Source organism: Gracilinanus agilis, chromosome 1 (genome assembly GCF_016433145.1).
Source record: "Gracilinanus agilis isolate LMUSP501 chromosome 1, AgileGrace, whole genome shotgun sequence".
In the NCBI taxonomy this organism is placed as follows: domain Eukaryota; kingdom Metazoa; phylum Chordata; class Mammalia; order Didelphimorphia; family Didelphidae; genus Gracilinanus; species Gracilinanus agilis.
The window spans coordinates 591,018,177-591,041,970 of record NC_058130.1 but is presented as its reverse complement, the minus strand read 5'-3'; the positions used below and the strand labels follow the sequence as shown (position 1 = coordinate 591,041,970).

At 36.3% G+C, this 23,794-nt stretch overlaps 1 protein-coding gene across 1 annotated transcript in view; it reads right to left on the bottom strand.

The window, feature by feature from the left end:
• Positions 1-23,794, bottom strand: part of GPLD1 (glycosylphosphatidylinositol specific phospholipase D1) — a 62,707-nt gene that overhangs the window by 32,716 nt on the left and 6,197 nt on the right. The window contains exons 3-12 of the mRNA XM_044667422.1: positions 22,002-22,080; positions 20,950-21,047; positions 19,198-19,308; positions 13,953-14,001; positions 12,683-12,737; positions 11,383-11,490; positions 10,476-10,503; positions 10,231-10,370; positions 5,805-5,870; positions 3,930-4,050 (exon numbers count right to left, since the gene is read on the bottom strand). Coding sequence (XP_044523357.1) covers positions 3,930-4,050; positions 5,805-5,870; positions 10,231-10,370; positions 10,476-10,503; positions 11,383-11,490; positions 12,683-12,737; positions 13,953-14,001; positions 19,198-19,308; positions 20,950-21,047; positions 22,002-22,080 — 855 coding nt within the window. The remainder of the gene's footprint in view (positions 1-3,929; positions 4,051-5,804; positions 5,871-10,230; positions 10,371-10,475; positions 10,504-11,382; positions 11,491-12,682; positions 12,738-13,952; positions 14,002-19,197; positions 19,309-20,949; positions 21,048-22,001; positions 22,081-23,794) is intronic.

Here is a 23,794-nt window from a genome sequence, read left to right as displayed (position 1 = left end):
GCATAGAAAGGGCTAGAATGGGCTTTTAGAGTTCATCTAACCCACTCCACTCATTTTACAGATAAGGGAATGGATTCTGAGAGGTTAAATAACTTGTACAAAGGCATAACAGAAAGCTGGATCCATTTTAATGTCGTCTCATGTGAAACTACTTGAGATCAGAAATGGGTTCCAGGTTTTCCATTAGCCATGGAACAAAACTAGACACACGGGGAACATTTTTTCAAAAATAATTGAGAGGAGGGACCATAACCTTCACTCCTTTTGTATTTTCCCCTTGTTCCCTTCAAGACGGATGATTCCCAGTTCTGCATATATATGTGGAATATATTGAATATATAGATAAAGATATATAGATATAGATGTAGATGTAGATATAGATATAGAAATATAGACTGGCTCTCTGCTGAGCTAGTCATAAATCTTCACCTGCCATTTTGATATCTCTATCTGAATGTCCCATAGATATATCAATTTCAACATGTTGAAAACAGAATTCATTATCTTCAACCCAAAATCCTCCACCTTTCCAAACTTCCCTATTATTTCCAAAGGTGCATTATTCTCCTAGCCACCTAGGTCTGAAACTTCAAGATCACCCTTAATCTCTCATTCTTACTCAATACATGCATCCAATCCACTGCCAAATCTTGTCATTTCCACCTTTACAACATATATATATTAAATTTTATATATATAAATGTATGTCTTTTTTATTTTAATTGATTTATTTGTTTGTCACTTGTGGCCTGGACCACTTTCTTTCAATTGGTCTCCCTGCCTCAAATCTATTTCCACTCCAATCTATCACCCTCTCAGCTGCCAAAGTGATTTTTCTAAAGTATAGATCTGGCTATGTCACTGATGGGCTTAAGTGGCTGCCCATTATCTCTTGGATCAAATAGAAACTCCTCAGCTCATCATTGAAAGATCTTCATAACTTGGATCTCTACTACAGAGACAAATATCACCTGAAAAAATCATTGATTAGGTACTGCTGTCAATCACCAAATCAATGATGAAAAGATAGTGAAATATATTTTTATTTTGCTCAGAGTACAGGCTCAATTGATTGTAGAGAAGAGTCAATAAGCTCCAACAATCAGTTTCAGCACCTTATATAGACTTCGAACACATAAGCAAGAAAGAAAAGTGGAATTTTACCAAAAACAGAAGGGAAAGATAAGGGTATACACATTTTGGAAACAAGTAACATAAGGGAACATGAGATAAGGACGTCTGCCAGCTGGTCCAAACCGAAGTGCTGGCTTATCTCTCAGCCTTGATTGTGCAGGTGGTATGACCTTCTACTTGCCAGAAATGATGTCTGTAAGCTCAGAACAGACTGGGGCAGGATCTTCTTCCCATCACAGTCTTTCTCCTTTCAGAGCAAGTAGCAGCAGGAAGCCTGAGCCAGAAATTCTCTCGCCATACTACCTTTTCCCTATTATAATTTACTCCCCAGCTAGACCAGTCTATCATGCTGTTCTTCAAACATCTCCCTGCCTTTGAACTGACTTCTCACAGCTTCATTCCCAGCTCCCCGGAAAGCTGTTTCCCCCTCAGCTCTGCCTCTTAGTTTCCCTGGCTTTCTTCTAAATCCCACCTTGAGCAAGAAGCTTTCCCCAGTCATTCTCACTGTTAATGCCTTCTACTTTCAGATCACCTTCCATCTACTCTGTACACAATTTGTAATATACCTGGAGATTTTTATGTTATCTCATCCATTAGAAAGTACATCCTTGGTGGCAAGATCTGTTTTTTTCCCTTTCATGTTATCCCCAGCTCTTCGCACTACTCTTAGCCTGGCTTATAGGAAACACTATTGTTGATTGACAGGTCATACACACACTTAGAGTGCACACTCTGTAAACAACTACTAGATAGCCCTGAACTGACTCCAAATCCTTAACTGGAGTTAAGAGGGTCTTAGTTCATCTCCCAATTCCAAAACTCACTAGGTGTATGACTACAAGCAAATAGATTCTCCCTCTCAGCCTCAATGCCTTCATCTTTAAATAAGTATAATATTGTGCACTTGTAGTAAAAAAAAAAAAGTATTTTGTAAGCCCTTGATTATTATAAAAGCCCCTCTGGCATAGGTATACCCAAAAGAAAGTATTGTCAAATACGCTACTGCTGTTGTCCTTGTGTGTAAGTGTTAGGCTCTGAGGATTCAAAAATAAAAAATACAGTGCATTTCTCAAGAAGCTTACACTTCCTTGGGGTGTAGACATACATGGATAAGCCTAATGCAAGGTTCTAGGTGTGAGAGGAACAAAAGCAAAGGTGTGATGGTAATCAAAGATCTTTAGGAAGATTTGGGGAGGCAAAGAAGATTTTCAATTTAGAATATGGAAGGAATCAGGGCAGCTGGGTAGCTCAGTAGATTGAGAGTCAGGCCTAGAGACGGGAAGTCCTAAGTTCAAATCCGACCTCAGACACTTCCCAGTTGTGTGACCCTGGGCAAGTCACTTGACCCCTATTGCCCACCCTTACTCTTCCACCTTGGAGCCAATACATAGAAGTTAAGGATTAAAAAAAAAAAAAAAAAAAAAAAAAAAAAAAAAAAAGAATATGGAAGGAATCAAGGAATCATGGAATAGGTTAAAAAAAACAAACCTTATCTTAGGATCAGTCATATTTTGTAAACTCTATGAAAATAGGAACTATATTCTCTACTTCCTTTCTGTCTCCTCCTCATTCCCCTTAAGACAGGGCACACGAGAAACTTTAATAAATACCAGTGCCATGTACCAGTGCCAGGCACTGTATTGAGGCCAAACCAGGCCAGGATAAGACTAACCAGGATTTCTTCTGGCTAGACTGAACCATCAGAAGCCCAGGTTCGTCCTCTAGGGCAGTGAGGGGCAAACTACAGCCCATGGGCCAGATGCAGCCCCCTGAAATGTTCTATCCTGCCATGTGACATTATTCCTAATCTGACGAATACAATGAGGAGGATGCAATACAATGAAACTTCTAAAGAGTTGCCTTAGAAACAGACTGACAGATGAGTATTTCCTTTCCTTTGGCCCCCTCTTTAAAAAGTTTGCCCATCACTGCTCTAGGGGCATTTTTTTACTATGAGCACCTCACTAGTAGCATCCTTTAATTGAGAAAATAGGTGATATTCTATGAACTCACATTCAAATGTAAATTGATACTGTTATTGATAAAATAGGATATATTATTAATTCCCATTAATAATAATATTATTACTATATTATAAATATAAATAATATAATTACTACTTTTTGGATGCATATATAGGTGCTGTTGATTATTAATACTAATTTGAAAAGTATCATTAACTTATTATTATAATAATTACAAATTATTATTAATAACCAATTGCATCTATATGCATTTGGCAATTACTGTTTTTAATTTTAAATATCTAAATAATTTTCAAATTAGTATTAATAATCAACAGCATCTATATGTGTTCAAAAAACAGTAATCGAGCAGCTAGGTGGTGTAGTGGATAGATCACTGGGCCTGGAGATAAAAAGACTCACCTTTGTGAGTTCAAATATGGCCTCAGACACTTACTATCTCTGTGACCCTGGGTAAGTCACTTAACTCTGTTTGCCTCAGTTTCCTCATCTGTCAAATAAGCTGGAAAAGGAAATGACAAACTACTCCAGGATCTTGGCCAAGAAAACCCCAAATGGAGTCACAAAGAGTCAGACACAACTGCACAACTATATAAATATACACACAACTATATAAATATACACACATATGTACACATTATATATATGTACCAAAAATGTAATCAGATAAAATCAAGGTCAAAATAATAATGCTTGTTGGGTAGAGGGGTTTGTAGACCTCTTACAATAATAGCACTTGAGCTTCAATAGGGATTCTCAATCCACAGCCATAGTTTTAGAGTTTCAATTTAATTAGAGAGAAATTCTTACATGAGCCCACGAATCCACACTGAAGAAGACGCCTCTTTCTGTGTAATTTATATTTCCTTTTGTATTTTCAGCTAAGGATACATTTATAGTCTGATGACATATATTTTTCTGCAGTTTTGTTCTGTTAAGAAGAATCAGTTACAAATAATAAGCCTCAGAAAACTAATTACTGATTAAGAAATAAAATCTCTTGAAAAAGAAGCCCAAAGAATAAATATTGGGATAGTCATGAATTATAAGATCTTAGAGTTTGAAGGAACCATAATAGGATAGGTCTTCTAGCCCATTTCTCTGAATTTACAGGCCCATAGAATCATGAATTTAGAGCTGGAAGGGATTTCGGAGGTCATCCAATTTACTCCCCCTTCCTTTATGGATGTGAAAACTGCAGCCTGGGAAGATTAAATGATTTGCCCAAGGTCATACAGATAAATGACAGAGGTGGGATTTGAACTCCAAGATCTCTACAAAAGGAATTATAGAAATTTAGAGCTAGAAGGGACCTTAGAGACCTTTAATCCACCTCTCCTATTTGTATACATGGGTAACTACAGTCTAAAGAAGTATTTTGTCCAAAACAGCACAGCTTGTTTGTTATTGGACTGGGACAAAAAATTCCCGATTCTCTTTCCAGTTTTTTCTGTACCACAATACTTCCACAAGGCCTTTTGGTACTACAAAAAGCTTCTAGTCTCAGGTAATTATTCAGCATATTCTCCAGGGCATCAGAATTCCAAGTGTACATATGAATAATAAAGCTCAAGTCTTTTTTAGATCATTAAGAGTTAAAGATTTCTCTGTATTTGATTAAAAAAAAACCGTAGAAATGCAAATTCTGCCATCGTGCATACTATTTTATCTACTGAGGATTTGACAAGTTCTAGTTTAGAAGAAAAAAGTTAAATATTCAAATTTAAATGTTTATTTCCAGTCCCTAATCCTAAACTGCAGGGAATCAGAGATAGAAATGCCTTCTCATCATCACTAGTAATCAGCTCAGGAGGGCAAAAGATCCTCCCTTGAAATGGGAAAGAAAGAAAAAAGGTTAATAATTAGGACAGTTTTCTCACTAGGGAACACAATGCTATTCCTATCTTGGAATAAAGCAAGTCAAAGAGAAAGAAGGGTATTTGTCTTTCAATTTCTGACTAGCTTAAAAGGAGGACTATATAAGAATGGAAGTTCTTCCTTTAATACTTACTTCCTCTTTTAGCTCCCTTTCTCAATCAAGTCCTCCTGTAAGACCTCCTGTATCCTTTCTTTATTTGTTTTCTACTCTGTGGTACAAAGGAAAGTCAAGTGACTTTCAAGACAGAAGCTCTAGGCTTAAATCTCACTTCTAACATTTAATATCACTGCGATTTTAGACAGACCACTTAACCTCCCTAGTCCTCACTTTCAGGATTGGACAAGATGGCCTTTGATTTCCCTTCCATGTCTAGATCTATAATACTATGGTAATTCAGACCCTCAAATGAAAAGAATTAAGTGAAAGCTTGAAAAACATTATTATTAAATTCTAGATGTTTCTGACACATACTAAAAGGCTAAAGCTGAATTTCAAACTCCTACTGTTAAGGGCTGTCACAGTGAGTATTTAGATTATAATTCTGTGGGACATAATTATATTCTTTAGAAAGAAAACTGATATAATTTCAGGGACCACAATGATCAAAATTTGCCTCAAAATTCCTTAGGATACAAAAGAAAAACCCACTCAGTAAGAATCAGGTGGGAAAACATTTTCCATTATAATATCCACAAATTGTAAATAGGGTGCCTTTTCTGATTGTCAGAGGCCCTTCCAGGTATAAATCTCTGATCCTATGAGTGATCACAGGGTCTGTTAAATGAAAGCATCAGTATTTCACTTACCCAAGGCTGTCATTATGTTTGGGACCACATGTCATGAACAGAGGATTCTCAGGTAGGCTACAGTCACTATGGAAATATACAAAAAGAGGTAAGGGCTTGTTTTTTTCCCCCCTACCATCTTCTTTTTTTGTTCTTTTTTAATTTATTTGTTTGTTACATTAAAGTTCCCGGGTATCTCCCTTCCTCCCTCCCCTCCCCACACTAAAGACGCATCATTTGACAAAAATATATGTGTGTGTGTAAAACCATGTGTTGCTTGTTTTTATCAGTTCTTTTATAACTCTGGGCATAATGGCTGGATCAGTTCACAGTTCCATTAATAGTGAATTAGTGTCTCCAATGTTCCACATCCATGCCAACATTTGTCATTTTGCCCTTTTATCATTTTAGCCAATCTGATAAGAGTGAAATAATATCCCAGAGTTGTTTTGATTTTCATTTCTCTAATCAATAATGATTTATTTTAGAGCATTTTTTCATATGGCCATACATAGCTTTGATTTCTTCATCCAAAAACTGTTCATACCATTTATCAATTGGGAAATGGTATGTATTTTAGATATGAGACCTCTATCTGAAAAAATGGTCTATAAGATTTTCCCCCCAATTTTCTGATTTCCCTCTAATCTTGGTTACATTTATTTTATTTGAATAAAACCTTTTTAATGTAATCAAAATTATCCATTTTACATCTCACAATGCTTTCTCTTATTTATTCATAAATTCTTCTCGTCTATAAATCTCTATTTGCACTCTAAGTTCTTCTGATTTGCTTATATGTTCCTTTAAGTCTAGGTCATGTATTCATTTTGATCTAATCTTGGTAAATGGTGTCAGATATTGGTCTGTATCTAGAATTGTATGTGTGTCTACAATTACCATCTTCTGAAATGTTTCACTTTTAATCATTTGAATTAAGTACTTCAAATACCCTTCAAAGATTGTGGGCTTTTTTTTAACTCTTCATTTCAGTCTTAGAATCAATACTAAGTATCAGTTCTAAGACAGAGGAGTGTTAAAGGCTAAGCATTTGGGGTAAAGTCACTCACCAAGGGTCCCATGAGTAAAGAAGTATCTGAGGCCATACTTGAACCCACAACCTCCTGATTGCAGGCCTGGCTCTCTATCCATTGTGCTACCTCACTGTCCCTCTTGTATGTATTTGTGAAAGAAAGCACTGCAGATTTTATAGGAGGATTTTTTCTTTTGCTACGTCTGTTCATGCTATGCTATTTCAGTAAAAGCCTTTGCTTTGAAGGAATTCTGTCAAGAGGTAAACCATTTAAAGTAAAGCTATCAGTGGGGTCTCCTGAAGTATAGTTTAAGAGAGAGATCCAAAGAGTTTTACATGCATCTGTGGCATGTACCTGTTGTCACCATCAAAATTAAGGTAAACTAAAGCACAAAGTTCCAAGCATGTTCAATTTATGTGTCAGGCGAGTAATGGCCAATAAAAGAAGTCTCTCATCAAATCAGGCGGTCAGAAAACCACAAGGTAGCACCCATTAGACTTTGTCTAGTTTTGGGAAGTACAAGAAACAAAAACTAGGAAACATAAAATGATATGCCAGGCTATAAAATCTGAAGCATCACAGATGATGGGAAACATGTTTGGATAGAATTCAGGAATACAGGGCTAGCAACTACCCATCCTTCTGTCTTGTTACTATGGAAATTGTTGTCATTGGTGGCATCCACCTGCACGGTTACTTAGACATAACACAATAACCCAGACTTTCTTGAAGGAGAGCTAGAACTCATCGCATCTTGCAAAGCTTGTTACTGAGATAACAAATCGTGGTACAGACATGGTCAGCAAGATGTATAGAGATAATGTGCTTCTTTAATTTAAAATGATTTATGGGACAACTGCTCAGAGAGGAAAACTAAACTTGTGAACTTAACTCAGAAACAAAGAAACCTGGTTTAAATTATTTTATGTACTGGGGGTGATACAGAATAGAATCAATTACCAAATGAAATCAGAATCAATTTGATTTTCACACTGTGGTAATAGACCCAACCTACTCATCTGAGTTGGGGTAGACAGTATGGTAGCCCCAGAGGAGGTGATTCCATCTATCAAATATGTTTTAAGCAAACTGAACGGGTCAGAAGAAACAAGGCACAGGCAGAATTCCAGGAATCCAGAGGCATAGAGACTTTCAGAAGAAGTATGAGGCCATAATGAGATTAATAGAGGAAAGCCTGAAATCTTTGGGACCAGATCAGGAAGTTCATACTGGAGGTGGGATTGGGGAGAATTCTAGAGGGAATAGTACTGGGTTAGCTATTAGTTAAAGAAAGCAAACCCTGGTGTTGAAGGGGATGACTGGATGGTTCTATACCTGGAGTGGTTGGGAATCAGCTTCTAAAAGCGTTGTGAGCTGATATTCTAGTGGAACTAGAAAGGAGTGAGTCAAGCCCCCATATTTTGACAACACAGTCAGGACTGTCATAATTGAAGAAGCCCTAGTATGGCTATTGGGCAATTTGATATAACTGTTGTAATATAGAAAATATATATTCCTGGAATTCTGGGTGAGGCCTGACCCTGTATACTGCAGGAATTCCATCCTGCCATTTTCTATATTACACTGTGCCCCAGGAATACTGATCTGGGACTCTGAGTGGTGGGGTAAGGGTCCTGTTAGGCAAGAAGAATATAAAATTTTAGGACTTTGCTAGAGAGCTCCTAAGACCTCAGGGAACTTCTTTACTGACTTCCTTTTGGGTGGCCTTTACTTACTTGATTATACTTTCATCAACTGCTTTTTAAACCACTTTGGAAATTATTTTTATGCTGGAGAGTGTTTGCATGTGTACTTAAAGTAGATACAGGTACAGAATTGCCCCTGGGAAAGAAAGGAATTAAAGATCTTATCTGGACTACATGTAGACCAAAGACAAGGACAAATCAAAACTCCTTATGCTGGCAGTTTTAAGTAAAGATGTTTAATTCAGTCTAGTTTAGACTGTAGGAAAAGAACCTGGGGCTAAATCATGGCAATGATTTCATCTGCTATAAGGCTTGAGCAACGAATTGGCCTATGGAAACTCAGCCCTATGTTTCAGCTAAATTAATGAAAAAAAAAAACAAAAAGAGGGAAGCTAGGTGGCTCAGCAGATAGAGATCCAGGTTTGGGGATAGGAGGTCCTGGGTTCAAATCTGACTTCAGCCACTTCCTAGCTGTGTGACTTTTCCTAAGTGCCTTGGAACCAGCACTTATTCTAAGACAAGGTAAGGGATTAAAACAAAACAAAACAAAAACCAAATACTAATCCAACTGTGTTAGTAAATATTTAAGGCTCAAATGAACCCCAAAGTTATGTTTACAAGAGCGTTCAAGGAGACCAGTCTCTTTCCGCTCTCAGGGGGGGATGTGTTAGTGGAAATTTGGGGTTCATTTGAGCCTTAAATATTTATATATGTGACATAAACTTCCTGTGGACGTTTAGGGGACTTAGAAACTACATTTCCCATGATTTCTCTTGTAATACAGGTAGACAGGAAGTGTGATTACACAGACGAACAGTATAAGTACTCCTGATGTCATTGGGGGGGTCTCTTTGGTACCAGGCAGCGAGGTGGGCAGAAGGTATGGCCGGCAATTTGAATTAGATCTTAGCAGGCACGTGGTCTTCTTTATTTTACCAACATGGCTTTAATTAAAATATTAATACTTTTAATATCCATCTATATCAATTTTAATCGTAACACAACCTTGACCAGAATTGAGAGTTCCTCATGTAGGAACTCAATAATGGAAGGGAGCCTACTCCTCTCAAGTTGGACCAAGTTGGTCCATTCAATTCAAGGGCATTTTTAACCCTAAAGAGATTCCTCTTAACAACATTGCAGTTTACCACCATTCAACATTATTATATTAATAAGAACAATTATTAACATTTATGTAGCACTTTAAACTTACAAAACACTTTACATATATTAGCTCATTTGATTCTCACAACTCCATAAAGTAATTGCTATTATTAATATCATTTCACAGATAAGGAAACTGAGGCTGAGAAAGGTTAGGGGGTCACACATCTAGCAAGTACTTAAGGATAGAATTTGAACACAGGTCTTCTTGACTCCAAATTTAGTACTTTTTCTTTTATACCATGAAGTTTCCTCATCTATTGGTCTTGGTTCTATCTCCTAAAGTTAAGCAAAATAAATCTGATTCTTCCTCCATAAAATAACTTTAGAAGACAGTAACTGTGTATCTTTAAGTCTTCTCTTTCCCAGGCTAAACACACCCACTTCCTTTAACTAATGCTCACACTTGCCACCTTCTTTCCCATAGATTAGGTTATGAATATACCATATGATGGGCTTTTTTAATTGTTGGGGCTAGTTGAAATTCCTAGAGGAGGTAAAATGATCAGGACAAAATAAATCACAAATAAAATAATACTTCACCTGGTCCCATTCTGTAACATGTAGCTTGTTAGACGAAACATATTAGTAGACCAGAATGCCATGTCATCCAATCCTCCAAGGAAATAATCTTGGAACTGTTCCACCAAAAATGGAGACTTTTTTGCAAAATTTGGATAAAGCTATATAAGAAGTAGGCAAAAAAGGAAGAAAAATAAGCAAGATATAGGTCTGGAATCTATCTGACTATTAACAAAGAATATGTTTATAAAGATAAGGAAAATTACCTTGGAAATAACCAACATCTCACCATACCTGTAACATAAATTATAAGGAAATGAAATGAAAGGTGTGTCTCCTAGAAAGATATAAACCAAATGGTAAAAGTAAAACCCTACCAAAATATATCCATTCTAAAGGATTAAGAAGTGTGGTATGTTCATAAATGTTTAACAGCCAGGTTACTAGGGGGGGAAATGTACCTATGGCACATTTTTTATTTAATCTGAATTATTAACATTTTCTCCAACACTTTCCTAAGTCTAAACAATCAACAAAACTATAACTCAAGCATGGATTGGTAGTGTTTACTGATTTCCTAGGTATAAATGCTTATGCTAAAATTTGTTTATTTATTTACTTTAAACCATTGCCTTCTGTCTTAGAATTGATACCAATTCTAAGGCAAAAGAGCAGAAAAGACTAGGTACCTGGGGTTAAGTGACTTGTCCAGGGTCACACAGCTAGATAGTGTCTGAATTCAGATTTGAACCCAAGTCCTCCCAACTCCAGGTCTGGTACTCTATCCAACTGCCTCTAATACTGAAAATTTAACAGTAAGCTCATAAGCTGATTTAAACAAGTTCTAACATATCTAACAAATGTAAAAAACCCAAATAGCACATATTACTACAAGAATGAGAGAATAAGAAATGTTTTCAAGGAAGCACATTATCCTAATATAATAAGTGGAGCCACTCCCACTATAAGGGCTTTACAGAAATACATGGAGTAGAGTTGCCCAAGATGAAGAAACATGGATGGATGATGATGGACCTTACTGCAGGGCTTCCTCAAAGAGATGAAGTCATAACTCCATCAAAGTGTTGTAAATATTGTTGTAGCAAATCCACACGAAAACCAGGTGCCATTTTTTTCTTTAAATTTTGAGAAAGAACTCTGCATCAAACTTACAATTCTAAGAATTGAAGATAGGAACAGTCAATTATTGCCTTTTTTGTTATGACTTCCTTGCCATGGAGTATCTTGTATATTCCCATTAGGTCTTTGACAGGTACATACCTGAGAAGCAGATTAGAATCAATAGAAGGAAGGATTTGGGTTTTCTGTTTAAATTAATAAAACCTATTTAGATACAACCCAACCAGAATATTTGATAAAATACATTTTAGTAAAAACAAACATTTGAGAAGTTCTAAAACAAAAGTTTTGCAAGTCAAGTCTGGAATTTGAAAGCAATTTTCTCCTTTGTTTGGTTTTTAATGGATTTTTTTTTCTGTGCCAGTTAGTAAAGGGAATAGATATTATAACAAATTTCCTAGAATAGCATACCAGAAAATGGCTCAATATCCTTAAATACCAATTTTAAAAGTCATTTTTGAAATTAGTAAAGATTGTAGTAAGGATGGCAAGGTTAGCCTTTTAGTTTATTGGATAAAACAGAGGATTAGATTAGTGATTTCATTGATATAGGGAACTTCCAGGTGAGGAAATTCCATCTATCAATGCAGATTAGTGCCTTTTGACTTGTGTCCCACAGATAGCATGTGTTAAGAGATATGATTTGAACCCAAGGTTTCCTGACTTTGAAGACAATTCTCTATCCTTGCTGCTCACTATGCCACATTTTAGATCACAGGGATTATTATTAAGTTAAATCCTGAAACTCTTTTCCTTTTTTCATATCTAGCTTTGTGGGGAGAAATCTTCAAGTTCAATTTCAAGTCTGTCTAACATCCAAGGCAAAAGTTGTGACTAATAATGCCTGATTTTAGGTGGAATCATAGAACCTTAGAGAGTTAGAAGGGCCCTCAGAAGTTATCTGTTTCCACTCTGACCTGAAGCATGAATTTTTTCTAAAAGATTATTAAAAATGGCAATTCACTAAAAACGGGTGCTCACTACCTTTCAGAGCAACCCATAAAACCCTGGGACATCTTTATTTGTTTATTTCTTTGTTTTTTGTTTTGTTTTGTTTTGTTTCATTCTTCCTGACATTGAGCTGAAATGTGCTGTTTTTAGTCCTTCAATCTTTCTGGGAATCAGACTAAGTCTAATCCTTCTCGCACATGACAGCCCTTCAAAATATAAGAAAACAACAATCATGTCTCCTTATGTCCTTCTCTGAAAGAAAATAGATTCTAGTGCTAATTTTTGTTTTTCAAAAACCCAAAATGCAAAAAAAAAAAGGCCCAGTTATAGCAGAACTAAATTCTAATAAGAAAACAAATATCTGAACATAGGCTGCTCTTACCATTTCCGCCCGAGGTAATTAAAATTAAATTCAAAATGGCTCAACACATCTCCTCCTACAGTGTGAGAAAAAGAATTCAATTTATAGTTTTCACTAGTGAGTAACAACATCTAGCATGCTTCTTGCTTTTGTTGTTGAGTTGTTTTAGTCATACCCAACTCTTCCTGAACCCATTTTGGGGTTTTCTTGGCAAAAATAGTGCAGCGGTTTGCCATTTCCTTCTCCAGTTCATTTTACAAGTGAGGAAACTGAGACTCAGGATCACAAAGCTAATAACTGAGGCTGGATTTGAACCCTTCAAGATGAATCTTTCTGATTCCATATCCAGTCCTCTATCCACAGTGCCAGCTGGCTACCTATTTAGCCCAGCCTCAAAACATTTGTTAAATGAAATCTGGACACTGGACTTAGACACAGCAGGACCCTTGTTTAAGGATCATTTCTGATCTTCATCAGCTACCTAACTATGGGCAAGATATTTAACCTCTCAAACACTGGTACTTTTTGCTTTTGAAGACTCATGGTTTAAAAAAAAAATCCAACAACCTTTTGAAAACTTTAAAAATAATAAACAAAACATTTTAAATACATTTAAAATTTTTAAGTTTAAAAACAAATAATGTATGTTGAATAGAAGGGAGAAAATGAATCATGTCATGAAAGGACTTTGCAAACATTGGTAAATACTGGTGATTTGCTCAGTATTGGTTAACACCCAATGAGGAAACTCTCCTCTAACAACTGTTTTGCAATTTATAAGTTTAGGGAGTTGCCTGAGGCTTTGGGAGGTAGAGGTTAAGTGGCTCATACAGGATTTCACACTCATTAAGTGCCAGGAGCAGGACTTGACCTAAGATCTTCTGGACTATAAAGCTACCTCTAATACTCTATATAAATGTAATCTATTTACCTGTTTGTTTGCTTTTATTGGAAAATGGTAGCCTATATTGTAAAAGATTTTTTCATTTCATGAAAGAATTCATCAGAATGATTTCTTTATATAGAAACCTCATGAATGTATGTCTTTACATATCACTGGCTACTTGATCAAAGAGTTGCAAAAATAAGAAAATTATTGTTGTCTTTGTTGCTGTTTTTGTTATCAATAGCAACAACTGAGTGCTTTCCTATAACCCTTTAGTATTTACTGGGCATATTCCACACATAAAGCTTTTTAAGTAAACAAGATAGATATTATTATTTCCATTTTATAGATGAGTAACGTGAATTTAAGAAGTATGAGATTAGGAAAATGTAAATAAAATATTACCAAAATCACCAACTGGATGAGCATCTTTGTAAGACCCATGAAAATCAATCTAAAAATAGAAGAGAGAATTATAAACAAGCCATAACAAGAAAAATAGACTCAGTCCAGACAAAAGAATAATAGAGAGAGAGAAATACAAAATGAAGTAAACAGAAGGTTCCATGATAGATTGTCCTGGTTTTCTAGGCAATGTTAATTTTTCTTTTTTTAAGATTTTTTTTAATTTTAGAGGTAGTAAGATAGCACAATAGGTAAAACACTGGACCTGGAGTCAAGAAGACTTGAGTTCAAATCTAATCTCAGATACTTACTAGATGTGTGACTCTAGCTAAGTCCCTAGGCCTTAGTTTCCTCATCTGTAAAATGGAGATAACTGTAGCTATCTCCCAGGGTTATTGGGAGGATCAAATGAGAAAATATTTATAAAGCATTTTGCCCAACTTAAAGCATTATATTAGTGATATCTCTTTGATTATTAAGGAATATTGGCAGCTAAGTTGTATAGTGAATTATTTTAGTTTATCATATATATGCATATACACATACTTACATATACATATACACATACATATATATAGATATATATTGTGTAAGTAGAACTTGAACCAAGTTTTAGCCAAGACTTTAGTTTTCCCAATAAGATATGCTAAGAGTATTAATTATAGATATTTAAAATGAGCTATCAATAATCATATGAAAAACAGTTCTAAATCCCTATTGATTAGAGAAATGCAAATTAAAGCATCTCTAAGGTATGTAATGCAAAAGATGCAAGAGAGGCTTTTGCTCTTGCAGGGAGCCAACTGAAAACTTCTGGCAGTTAGAAGCCTTAGAATTCTGAGAGAAGTCAGTTGGTCCCTGAGGCTTGAACAGAGCGGAAGGACTAACTAGAGCTCTGCTTGGCTTTTGGTTTTGCTTTGGCCTGTGCTTTGTCTCTGGACAATTTGAACCCAGCTAATTTCTCTGGACATCTCCCTGACCTTCTCCATATTATTTCCATTTCCTTTCCTGTTTTTCTGGGGCTCTAGGAGACAGGGTGGCTTTGGGGTTTTTAGTGAATAGACTTTGTGGGTTTAGTTTTCCCCAATAGGCAAGTAGGACATCCTTGAATTCAAACTATCCCTTTAGTATTCCTTCGACTTTAAGAGCAGCCAAATCCTCCCTGGCTGAGAGAAGCAGGTCCTTCTCTCAGTCTAACTCATTCCTGTGACCCTCCTCCATCTTGAGTTTCTCCCTAGCGGCTGTCAGAGACCCCAAACCCCTCTCTCCTTCCTGACCAACCCTGAACATTAATAAATCTCTTTGTTACCTAAGCAAACCCTCTGGAGAATCATTGTGTTGAAAAATTAGGCAAGGGTTGAAGGGGAAGGATTTATCTCTTTATTTCCTGAGGGAAACTGGAGGCATCCATCTTGGGAGGAAGCAACTGCCCAACGCTTCCTCCTGAATCCCTTCAGTTTCACTGACAGGGTGGAGTCTTGCAACTCCTCCTTTGAGGACTTGAGAAACTAATAAGAAAGCCCTCAAGTCAGATTTCAATCATTTCTGACTGGCCCTATTCCTTGTGTCTGTAGAAGTACCTTTCATGCCTGAAAGGGTTCAGCCTATTACCCCCAGTATCCTCTGTCTCTAGTTTGGGTGTCTAGTCTGTGTTAGTTGCCTCTCCTGAACACCTCACCCTGTACCCTTACCATCCTAATACTGCCTTGTCCATTCCTCCCTAAACTCAGCCTTCCCTTTCATTCCTCTCCTATTACCTCAATCACCTTTTACCCCTCTGTCCGTCACTCAGCAAGGGAAGGAAAGCACCTCCCAATTTTAGTGTCCCTTTTTATCCATTACAAGTACCACCCTATACCTATCAGATTGGCCAATATGACAGTAAAAGAAAATAATAAATATTGGAGGGAATGTGGAAAAATTGGGACACTGATGCATTGTTGTTGGAGTTGTGAATTGCTTCAACCATTCTGGAGGGCAATTTGGAATTATGCCCAAAGGGCTATAAAATAATGCATACCTTTTAATCCTGCAATACCCCTACTAGATCTGTATCCCAAAGAGGAAAAAAAAATGGGAAAGGATCTATTTATACAAAAATATTTATAGCTGCTCTTTTTGTAGTGGAAAAGATTTTGAAACTAAAGGCATGTCCCTCAATTGAGGAATAGCTGAACAAACTGTGGTATATGATGGTGACGGAATACTATTGTGCTATAAGGAAGGATGAACAGGATGATTTCAGAAAGAGCTAGAAAGACCTACATGAAGTGATGCAGAGTGAAATAAGCAGAGCCAGGAGAACATTGTACACAGTAACTGTAATATTGTGGAATGATCAAATATGATAAACTTCTACTAGCAGTAATATATAACGACCCAGGACAATTCTGAGGGAGTTATTGCTATCCACCTCTAGAGAAAGAACTATTGGAGTACAAATGCAGATGAAAACATGTGATTTATCACTTGTTTATTTGGCTACTATAAAAATTAAAATGAATATATAATGATAACTTTGAAAATATTATGGTTTTTATAAGATTTATTAGTAATCACTAGAAAATAAAGCCACATGCTATGCTAGCTTAGGCTGTTCAAACAGCCTGCTGTTCACTGCCGCCACCATGCTACCATAGGAAGGAAAGAGAAAGAGCCATGCCAGACCACTCAATTTTATACCCCTGTCTATGTCAGCATGTAATGACAGGAAGCCAGTGGGCTCATGGGAAATGTAGTTCAAAGACCCCAAAATTTCCAATAACACAGTATATGATTTGGGATTTTGGTTTTATAAGATCATTCACTTACAAAAATAAATAATATGGTAACATGTTTTGCTTAATCATACATATATAACCCAGAATGAATTACTTGTCAACTCCGAGAGGGGAAGAGAAGGGAGAGAGCTGACATGAATCATATAACTTCAGAAAACTTATATGGAAATGTGTTATTAAAATAAAATAAAGATAGCACATTAATATAAATAATTAAAATAGAATAAAATAGAATAGAATAGAGACATAGCTGTGGAAGTTTAAATTGTGATAAAGTAAAATGTGATTGTCAGGAATGTCCACATCCCTGCTAAGTCCAAGAGCCTCTTTGTTCCAGAAAAATTCTTGGCAACACTAATGAGACCAATTGGATCAATTCAAGACAAAGCCTAATCAGATATTCTAATGAAGGAACCCTAAGGTGTTCAGACATCCTCCCTTGAACAGCAGCCTGAGCTTTTGTGCTAATGTGCAAACTAGTCAACCCCAAGGTATCTGGTCCAGATCTACTAAAATGGGTCCAGATATGCTAAGATCTCTAGACAGACTCCTATTATGTAAAGGAAACAGATATGTCTGATAAGACTGCTATAAAATTCCAATAAGTCAAACTGCCCCAAAATGTGTCTGTAGATCCCCTATAAAGAATTCTCTAGAACCCCAAATCAGGCCTAATCCCTTCAGATGAGTCTCCCAGTTATGGGGAATCCATCAGGGCCATGGTTTGCTTGAGAGTCACCCAGTTCTTTTTTTTTTTCTTTCTTCCTACCATACTATCATATATATTGCTGTGACATTCCTGGGAAGGCCTGTCAGTATTTCTCTGAGTTTTCAACAAGAGGCACAACAAAGAAAAATCTTCTTTGATTTTCATATAAGCATATATGTATGTGTGTATATATATATATATACATATATATATATAAATATGTATCACATGTAGATATAAACATATAGATAGATGAGATTAAAGAAGATAGTGGTGTCTTTCAGTAGACCTTATTGGGAAAACCAAAGTCTTGTTCAAAATCTAGGTTCAAGTCCTACCTCTTACCTTATAGGCAAGTCACTTGACTTTTCTGAGTCTCAGTTTGGTCATCAAAATAATGAGGAGATTTCAGTTATGGTTTCTAAGATCCCTTGCAGTTCTAAATCTATGAGTCTATAACCAAGGTTAAGTGTCAAAGAATGAATATGGAAATAATACTTATCCAGAGGAAACTTCAATAGCTAGTTCATTAGGGAAGGGTGTGATTTTTATTTTCAAGTTAGTCATTTTTTGTCAGCATCATTATCATTGTTTAAAAAAAAAAACACCTTAATTTCTGTCTTCAAATCAATACTAAGTATCAGTTCTAAAATGGAAGATCAGTAAGGGCTAGGCAATTGGGACTAAGTGACTTGTCCAGGGTCACACAGCTAGGAAGTGTCTGAAGTCCTAACTGCACCAACAGGGGCTAGACTGAGAAAAATTCTAGAAACTTTTCCTGATAAGATGATCATTATCTCAAGAGAAAGGGCTCCAGAGATTTCCAAATAAGGTAACTTATCAGCCTTTCTCCTCAAGATCCCAGAAGTCACCCCATGGAGTTACTGTCAAGAATTTATTGTTATACCCTGACTCTGAAGCAATAATCTTCTTTTTCCTTTTTTTTCTTCTTCATCTTTCAAACAACAAGAGCTGGCTAATTTCTATATCGAATGGGTTCTCCTTAGGAGAGAGGTTCCCCCAAGCACACTCATTCTGCAGAGAAGACATTAAAATACCCTTTGCTTCTTCCTCAATGTCTTTCTCTCACTCAGTTCAACTTCTATCAGGTAGGACCAAGACACTCAGGAAGACAGTGGGCTGACAGAAGCCACTGGAGTACATGGCGTAGAGGATAAACATGATTAGTCACTGGAGTTCATGGAGTAGAAGATGGACATGATTGGACCTGTGTTTTAGAGAAATTACTTTATTGGCTAAATGAAGGATTGATTAGGGAGCCTTAAGATAAGCAGATCTAACAGCAGATTATTGCAACTGTGATCATCTAGGGTGGAGCTTTGGTCCACTATTATTATTGTTGAGTCATTTGTGTCTGACTCTTCATGACACCATTTGCAATTTTTGTAGCAATAATGTTGGAGTGGTTTGTCATTTCCTTCTCCAGCTCATTGTATAGATAAGGAAACTGAGGCAAACAGGGTGAAGTGACTCTCCCAAGCTCACACAGCTTGGAAGTGTCCAAGGCCATCTCTGAACTCAAGGAGAGGAGTTTTCCTGACTCCACATCTGGCACTCTATCCACTGGGCCATCTCACTACCTCTAGTGAAGACTTTTCCACCCCTTCTTCTCCTATGTGACTCTTGGCTATGTCGCTCCATAAAGAAGGTGGAAAGGTCTTGGGCAAGTCTTCCTGACTTCAGCTCTGGCACCATAACAATATCAGAATTAGCAACTATTAAGATGTGTACTTACTTCTCCCATTGTCTGCAAGAATCCTTGTTCAATGCCCAGGCTATGCCAGCTCACATCTGCCACCATGTGTGAGACAATGCCAAACAGGAAAGCCACCAATTTCTCAGTATCCTGCCCAATAACAAAATAAATACATATGATAGCAAAGCTTAAATATCCATCCAAAAACATTTAATTAGCTGTACAAAACACTGTGTTGGGATCTGGGAGGCATAAAGTTAAATAATAACTGGGACTGGGACTGCCAGATGGCTCAATGGATAGAGAGCCATGCCTAGAGATGGGAGATCCTGCATTCAAATTTAACCTCAGACACTTACTAGCTGTGTGACTCTGAGCAAGTCACTTAACACCAATTGCCCAGCTCCTACCACTCTTCTGTCTTAGAACCAATATTTAGTGTAGAGAGCCAATTGGAGAAATAGGGTCAGGATAGGGCCTGTTATCTGGATTCCCTACGTGACCAATCTAGGCTGAGGCAGTCTTTATGTTTGGTCCCGGTCATCTGAGCCCTGAAAAGCAGGTTGGTTAATCCAAAAACAACTTGACCCCTCCAGGAGGCTATTGGGAGTCATTTAAGAGAAATAGAGTCTGTGATAGATATTTTTATCTGGATCCCATTACAAAATCATCAGCAACTAAAACTGTGTGTATGATTTTTTCTGCACTGCATGTCAGGTAGCAGACCGAATGGGCTATCTAAGGTAAAAATCTGAGACTCCTCTTTTGACTCATTTTCCGATCCCCACCTTTTCTCAATATTCTTATTGGAAAGCTTTGAGTCCTTAGCAGACCAGCAGCTACTGAGTTAACAATTTCTCTCCTTGATAATTAAGAAGCCTGAACTCTAAAAAATATAGTCAAGGCCAGACAGAGACAAAAATAGAGATAAGACTTTATCTGACCAGGTGCAGTCCTGTAAATCAAGGCAGAACGCAATTAGTAAAAATCTCTATGAAATATGTTTCTGCTCCCAGAATTAACCCTCTACTAATTGGTGGTTGGAATTTGGCCCTTGTCCCTGTACCTATCTCTCTACTTTTTAGACTTTAATGGGTTGTGTATGATTTGTAACCCCTTCACAGCTGTGATTCTTTCTTTGTGTTCTTTGTTTGAAACCAGTATATAAATAAACCCAAGAACTCCATGAAGTTGGAGCAGCTATGAGCTAAACAATTAGTCTGGCTGTTCTCAGTTTCTGTTTCCTGTCTTTTCAATCTGACGCCATTAAACACCACTCAGGACCCCCAAAATATATAGAGCTGGCTCTCTATAATTTAGTTTTGATTTTAAGACAGAAGGAAAGGGTTAAAAATATCAGCAGGTATTTATGTAATTTAATTTTTGCAAAAAAAGTTTGCAAAGTGCTTTATATATAATCACCAATTTGAAATAAGATAGAGACTCTATCCTCAAGGAACTTATAATCTAGTTTACAATCATTAACTTGACTTCATTTATATTTCTAGGACCCAATCCAAAAGGCAATAGCAGACACTGTCTTGTTCTTACTACCAGAAAACTTTTGGGAGTTTGTTTTTTAAAAATTATTCAAATTGCGCATCAGCTACAGGGAGGGTAGCAGGTAGGGAAAGAACATGAATCATGTAACCATGGAAAAATATTCCAAAAAATTAAAATAAATAAATATTATTTACTGCTTCAGAATTGGCACTGGAACAAATTTCATTGGGATAAAATTACTGACTGTAAAATTATATAAATTTATTATTATTTGAAGATCATTCATACCTTATCCCAAGGGAGAGGATATGTTTCTCGGATATAATGGATGCTTGCATTGAGAAATGGAGTCCAGTGAGTATCTTCAGAAACATGATGGTATCTTCCTGCCAACATAAAACAGGATCAAGTTCCTCAAGAGTTTGGTTCCTCAACTGATACCTTTCTTCCATTTGACACTGTTCCCCATCTACCTTCCCCACTGGCCCCCAAGCATCTTAGACTTCTTCTTTCAGAGCACCAAGAAAGATGAAGAACCAGTTAGCCAAATGTTTGGAACAATTTAAAGGTCTTAGCCTTACCTGTTTGAAGTCAGGGCCTTGACCCTGACTAAATGATATTCCTTGCCAAGCCCTGTAGCTTTAAAATGTTATGAAATAAGCTTAAAACATTTTATAACCTCTTACAAATATAAGCTGTAGCTCTTAACATTTTTAATGTTTTAGCTTTTATAGGGAAGAGTTTATCCTCCTCTTGGGTCATGAGTGATCACTAAAACAATTAACCTCCATAAGGTTAATTACCCTTAGTAAGGTCTTTATATTTTTTTTGGATTTATTTTAAAGTTTTATTTGATACCTTTTGCCTTTTCATCATATTCGTTTCCAATTAAATATTCTTGAAATAAACATTCTTGTCTTCAAGTACTTGAAAGTGATCTAAACTTATTTGCAATTTGTTTTTCAATGGTGCAATCAGTTAAATATATTAAGATTTTTTTTCTCTTAAGAGGTAGAAAAGATGAGATATCAATATCTATTTTAAATGGCCTAGAATCCAAGTCTTTTAACAACAAATCCTGGGTTCTTTTCACTGACTCCAAAGGCAACAAAATATTAGAGACCCTTAAAAAGGACTTCCATCACATGATTATATCCTCTGGCAAAGTCTTAGTACTTAAAGGGTTACATTTCAGTTACCTGGCTAATTCGCTGAATTGAAATATCTCATTGATTCCTCAACAACACCTCAAAAATGAGTACTCTATTTCCAAAGCTAGACTATGGCTTATTGACTAGATAAATGTGATAATGCACTAGACTTACAAACATATCACTCACCTCCCTTGCAGATGTTAGGGTAAAAAGCATCAGGAAACACACTCCCAGCCTGATAAGCATCTTGGTGTTCTAATAACAGCTAGAGAGACAAGAAAAATGTCAGAATCAGAGAGACAAGGTCAAAAGCCAGTAAGATACAAGTGCAGTCAATTCCCAACTATCTAAGAGTAATCAAGGACAGGGACAGTATAATAAATTAAATATATACAAAATTCAAAAACCTCATTGAAAGCAATGACCTCTATGTATCCCAAGAGTTCTTAGCAGAGCTACTAACGAGTGGAAAATTTCATTGATTTTTTTCTCTTTGCTTCATTTTTCTGTCCACCCTGTAGTAGAGACACTCATAAATAACATATTGGATAAAAGGCAGAGATTAGTAAGAAGAATGAGGAGTAGAATAGGTTCATGTATGTGGTAATTAATTAATAAACCAGACAGCCAAACCTTAAAAAGAGAGAATGATAATGTAATAATGGGAAAAGATAATCTTTACCTCTGTGAGTCAAAAGCTTTTGCCCCAGAAAATGAAAGGTAAAATTTACATCTGTCAGTTTTACTTCTTGAACAAGTAAGTTGAAATTAAAGTCTAAATGGTATTGGGAATATAATAAGTTTCAATTACCAGCGCCATCCTATTTACCCCTGAATAATCACAATTTATCCTTGATAAAGTATAACTGTTCTGATGGCATGAAAGAATTTCAGATAATCAGTTGCAAATATTTCTGAAACATCTTGGCCATAAATAGAAGCTCGGAGTTCAAAACAGTGTGAGAATCCATCTAGTTCAACTTATAACTGAATAAGAATTCCTTCTAGATAGTCCCTGGCAGGTGGTCATCCAGTTTTTAGTTTTAATTGTCAGCAACTTTTCCTTACACCAAAGAGAAATCTACTCTCTCATATTTGTACCCTTTGCTTCCAGTTCTGGCATATGGCCTCATGTCAAGGCTCTTGAGCCTCCTAGTTAAGGTTCTCTCCTTTAGATATCCTACAGTTTATCTGTGTCCTTCTTAAAATTCAGTAGCCCCAATCTGACCATGATATTCTAAATGGGTTCTGATCAATTCAGAGCACATTGGGAATAAGTGCACTCTAATTCTGTGTGCTATGTCTCTGTTCATATGGCTTCAGATTGCAAACATTTTTTGGTTGCTGTATTACACATTTGGCTTATGTTGACTTTGCAGTACACTGACAGCCTTGGATCTTTTCAGACCAACTGCTTTTTAGTATGCCATTTTTACCTTTATCTAAGATAATGATTAAAAAAAATTAAACAACAACAAATCCTTGAGGCCTCCATTAGAAATGTGTTATTTGATTAACAATGACTCATCAATAATTTCCCTTTAGATATGGTCATGCAACTACTTCTCAATTCCTATAAATGTAGTAATGTTTACCTTATAGCTCTCTAGCTTATTCATAAGGATAGTATGAAAAGAATCTAAATGTAGAATCTTCTCAATTCCTATAAATGTAGTAATGTTTACCTTATAGCTCTCTAGCTTATTCATAAGGATAGTATGAAAAGAATCTAAATCTAAACTGGACCTATCAGTTTTGCTATCCTGTCAAAAAATTATTAAGATAGTCTAGCAAGACCCATTTTTGAAAAAAGGCATTTTTGTGATTATTACTTCCTTTTCTAATTTTCACTAATTATCCTTTTAGTAATGGATTTTGGAATTTTGTCAGAAACTAAAATCAAATGGATTATGGTTTGAAGATTCCGTTCTCTCTCTCTCTCTCTCTCTCTCTCTCTCTCTCTCTCTCTCTCTCTCTTT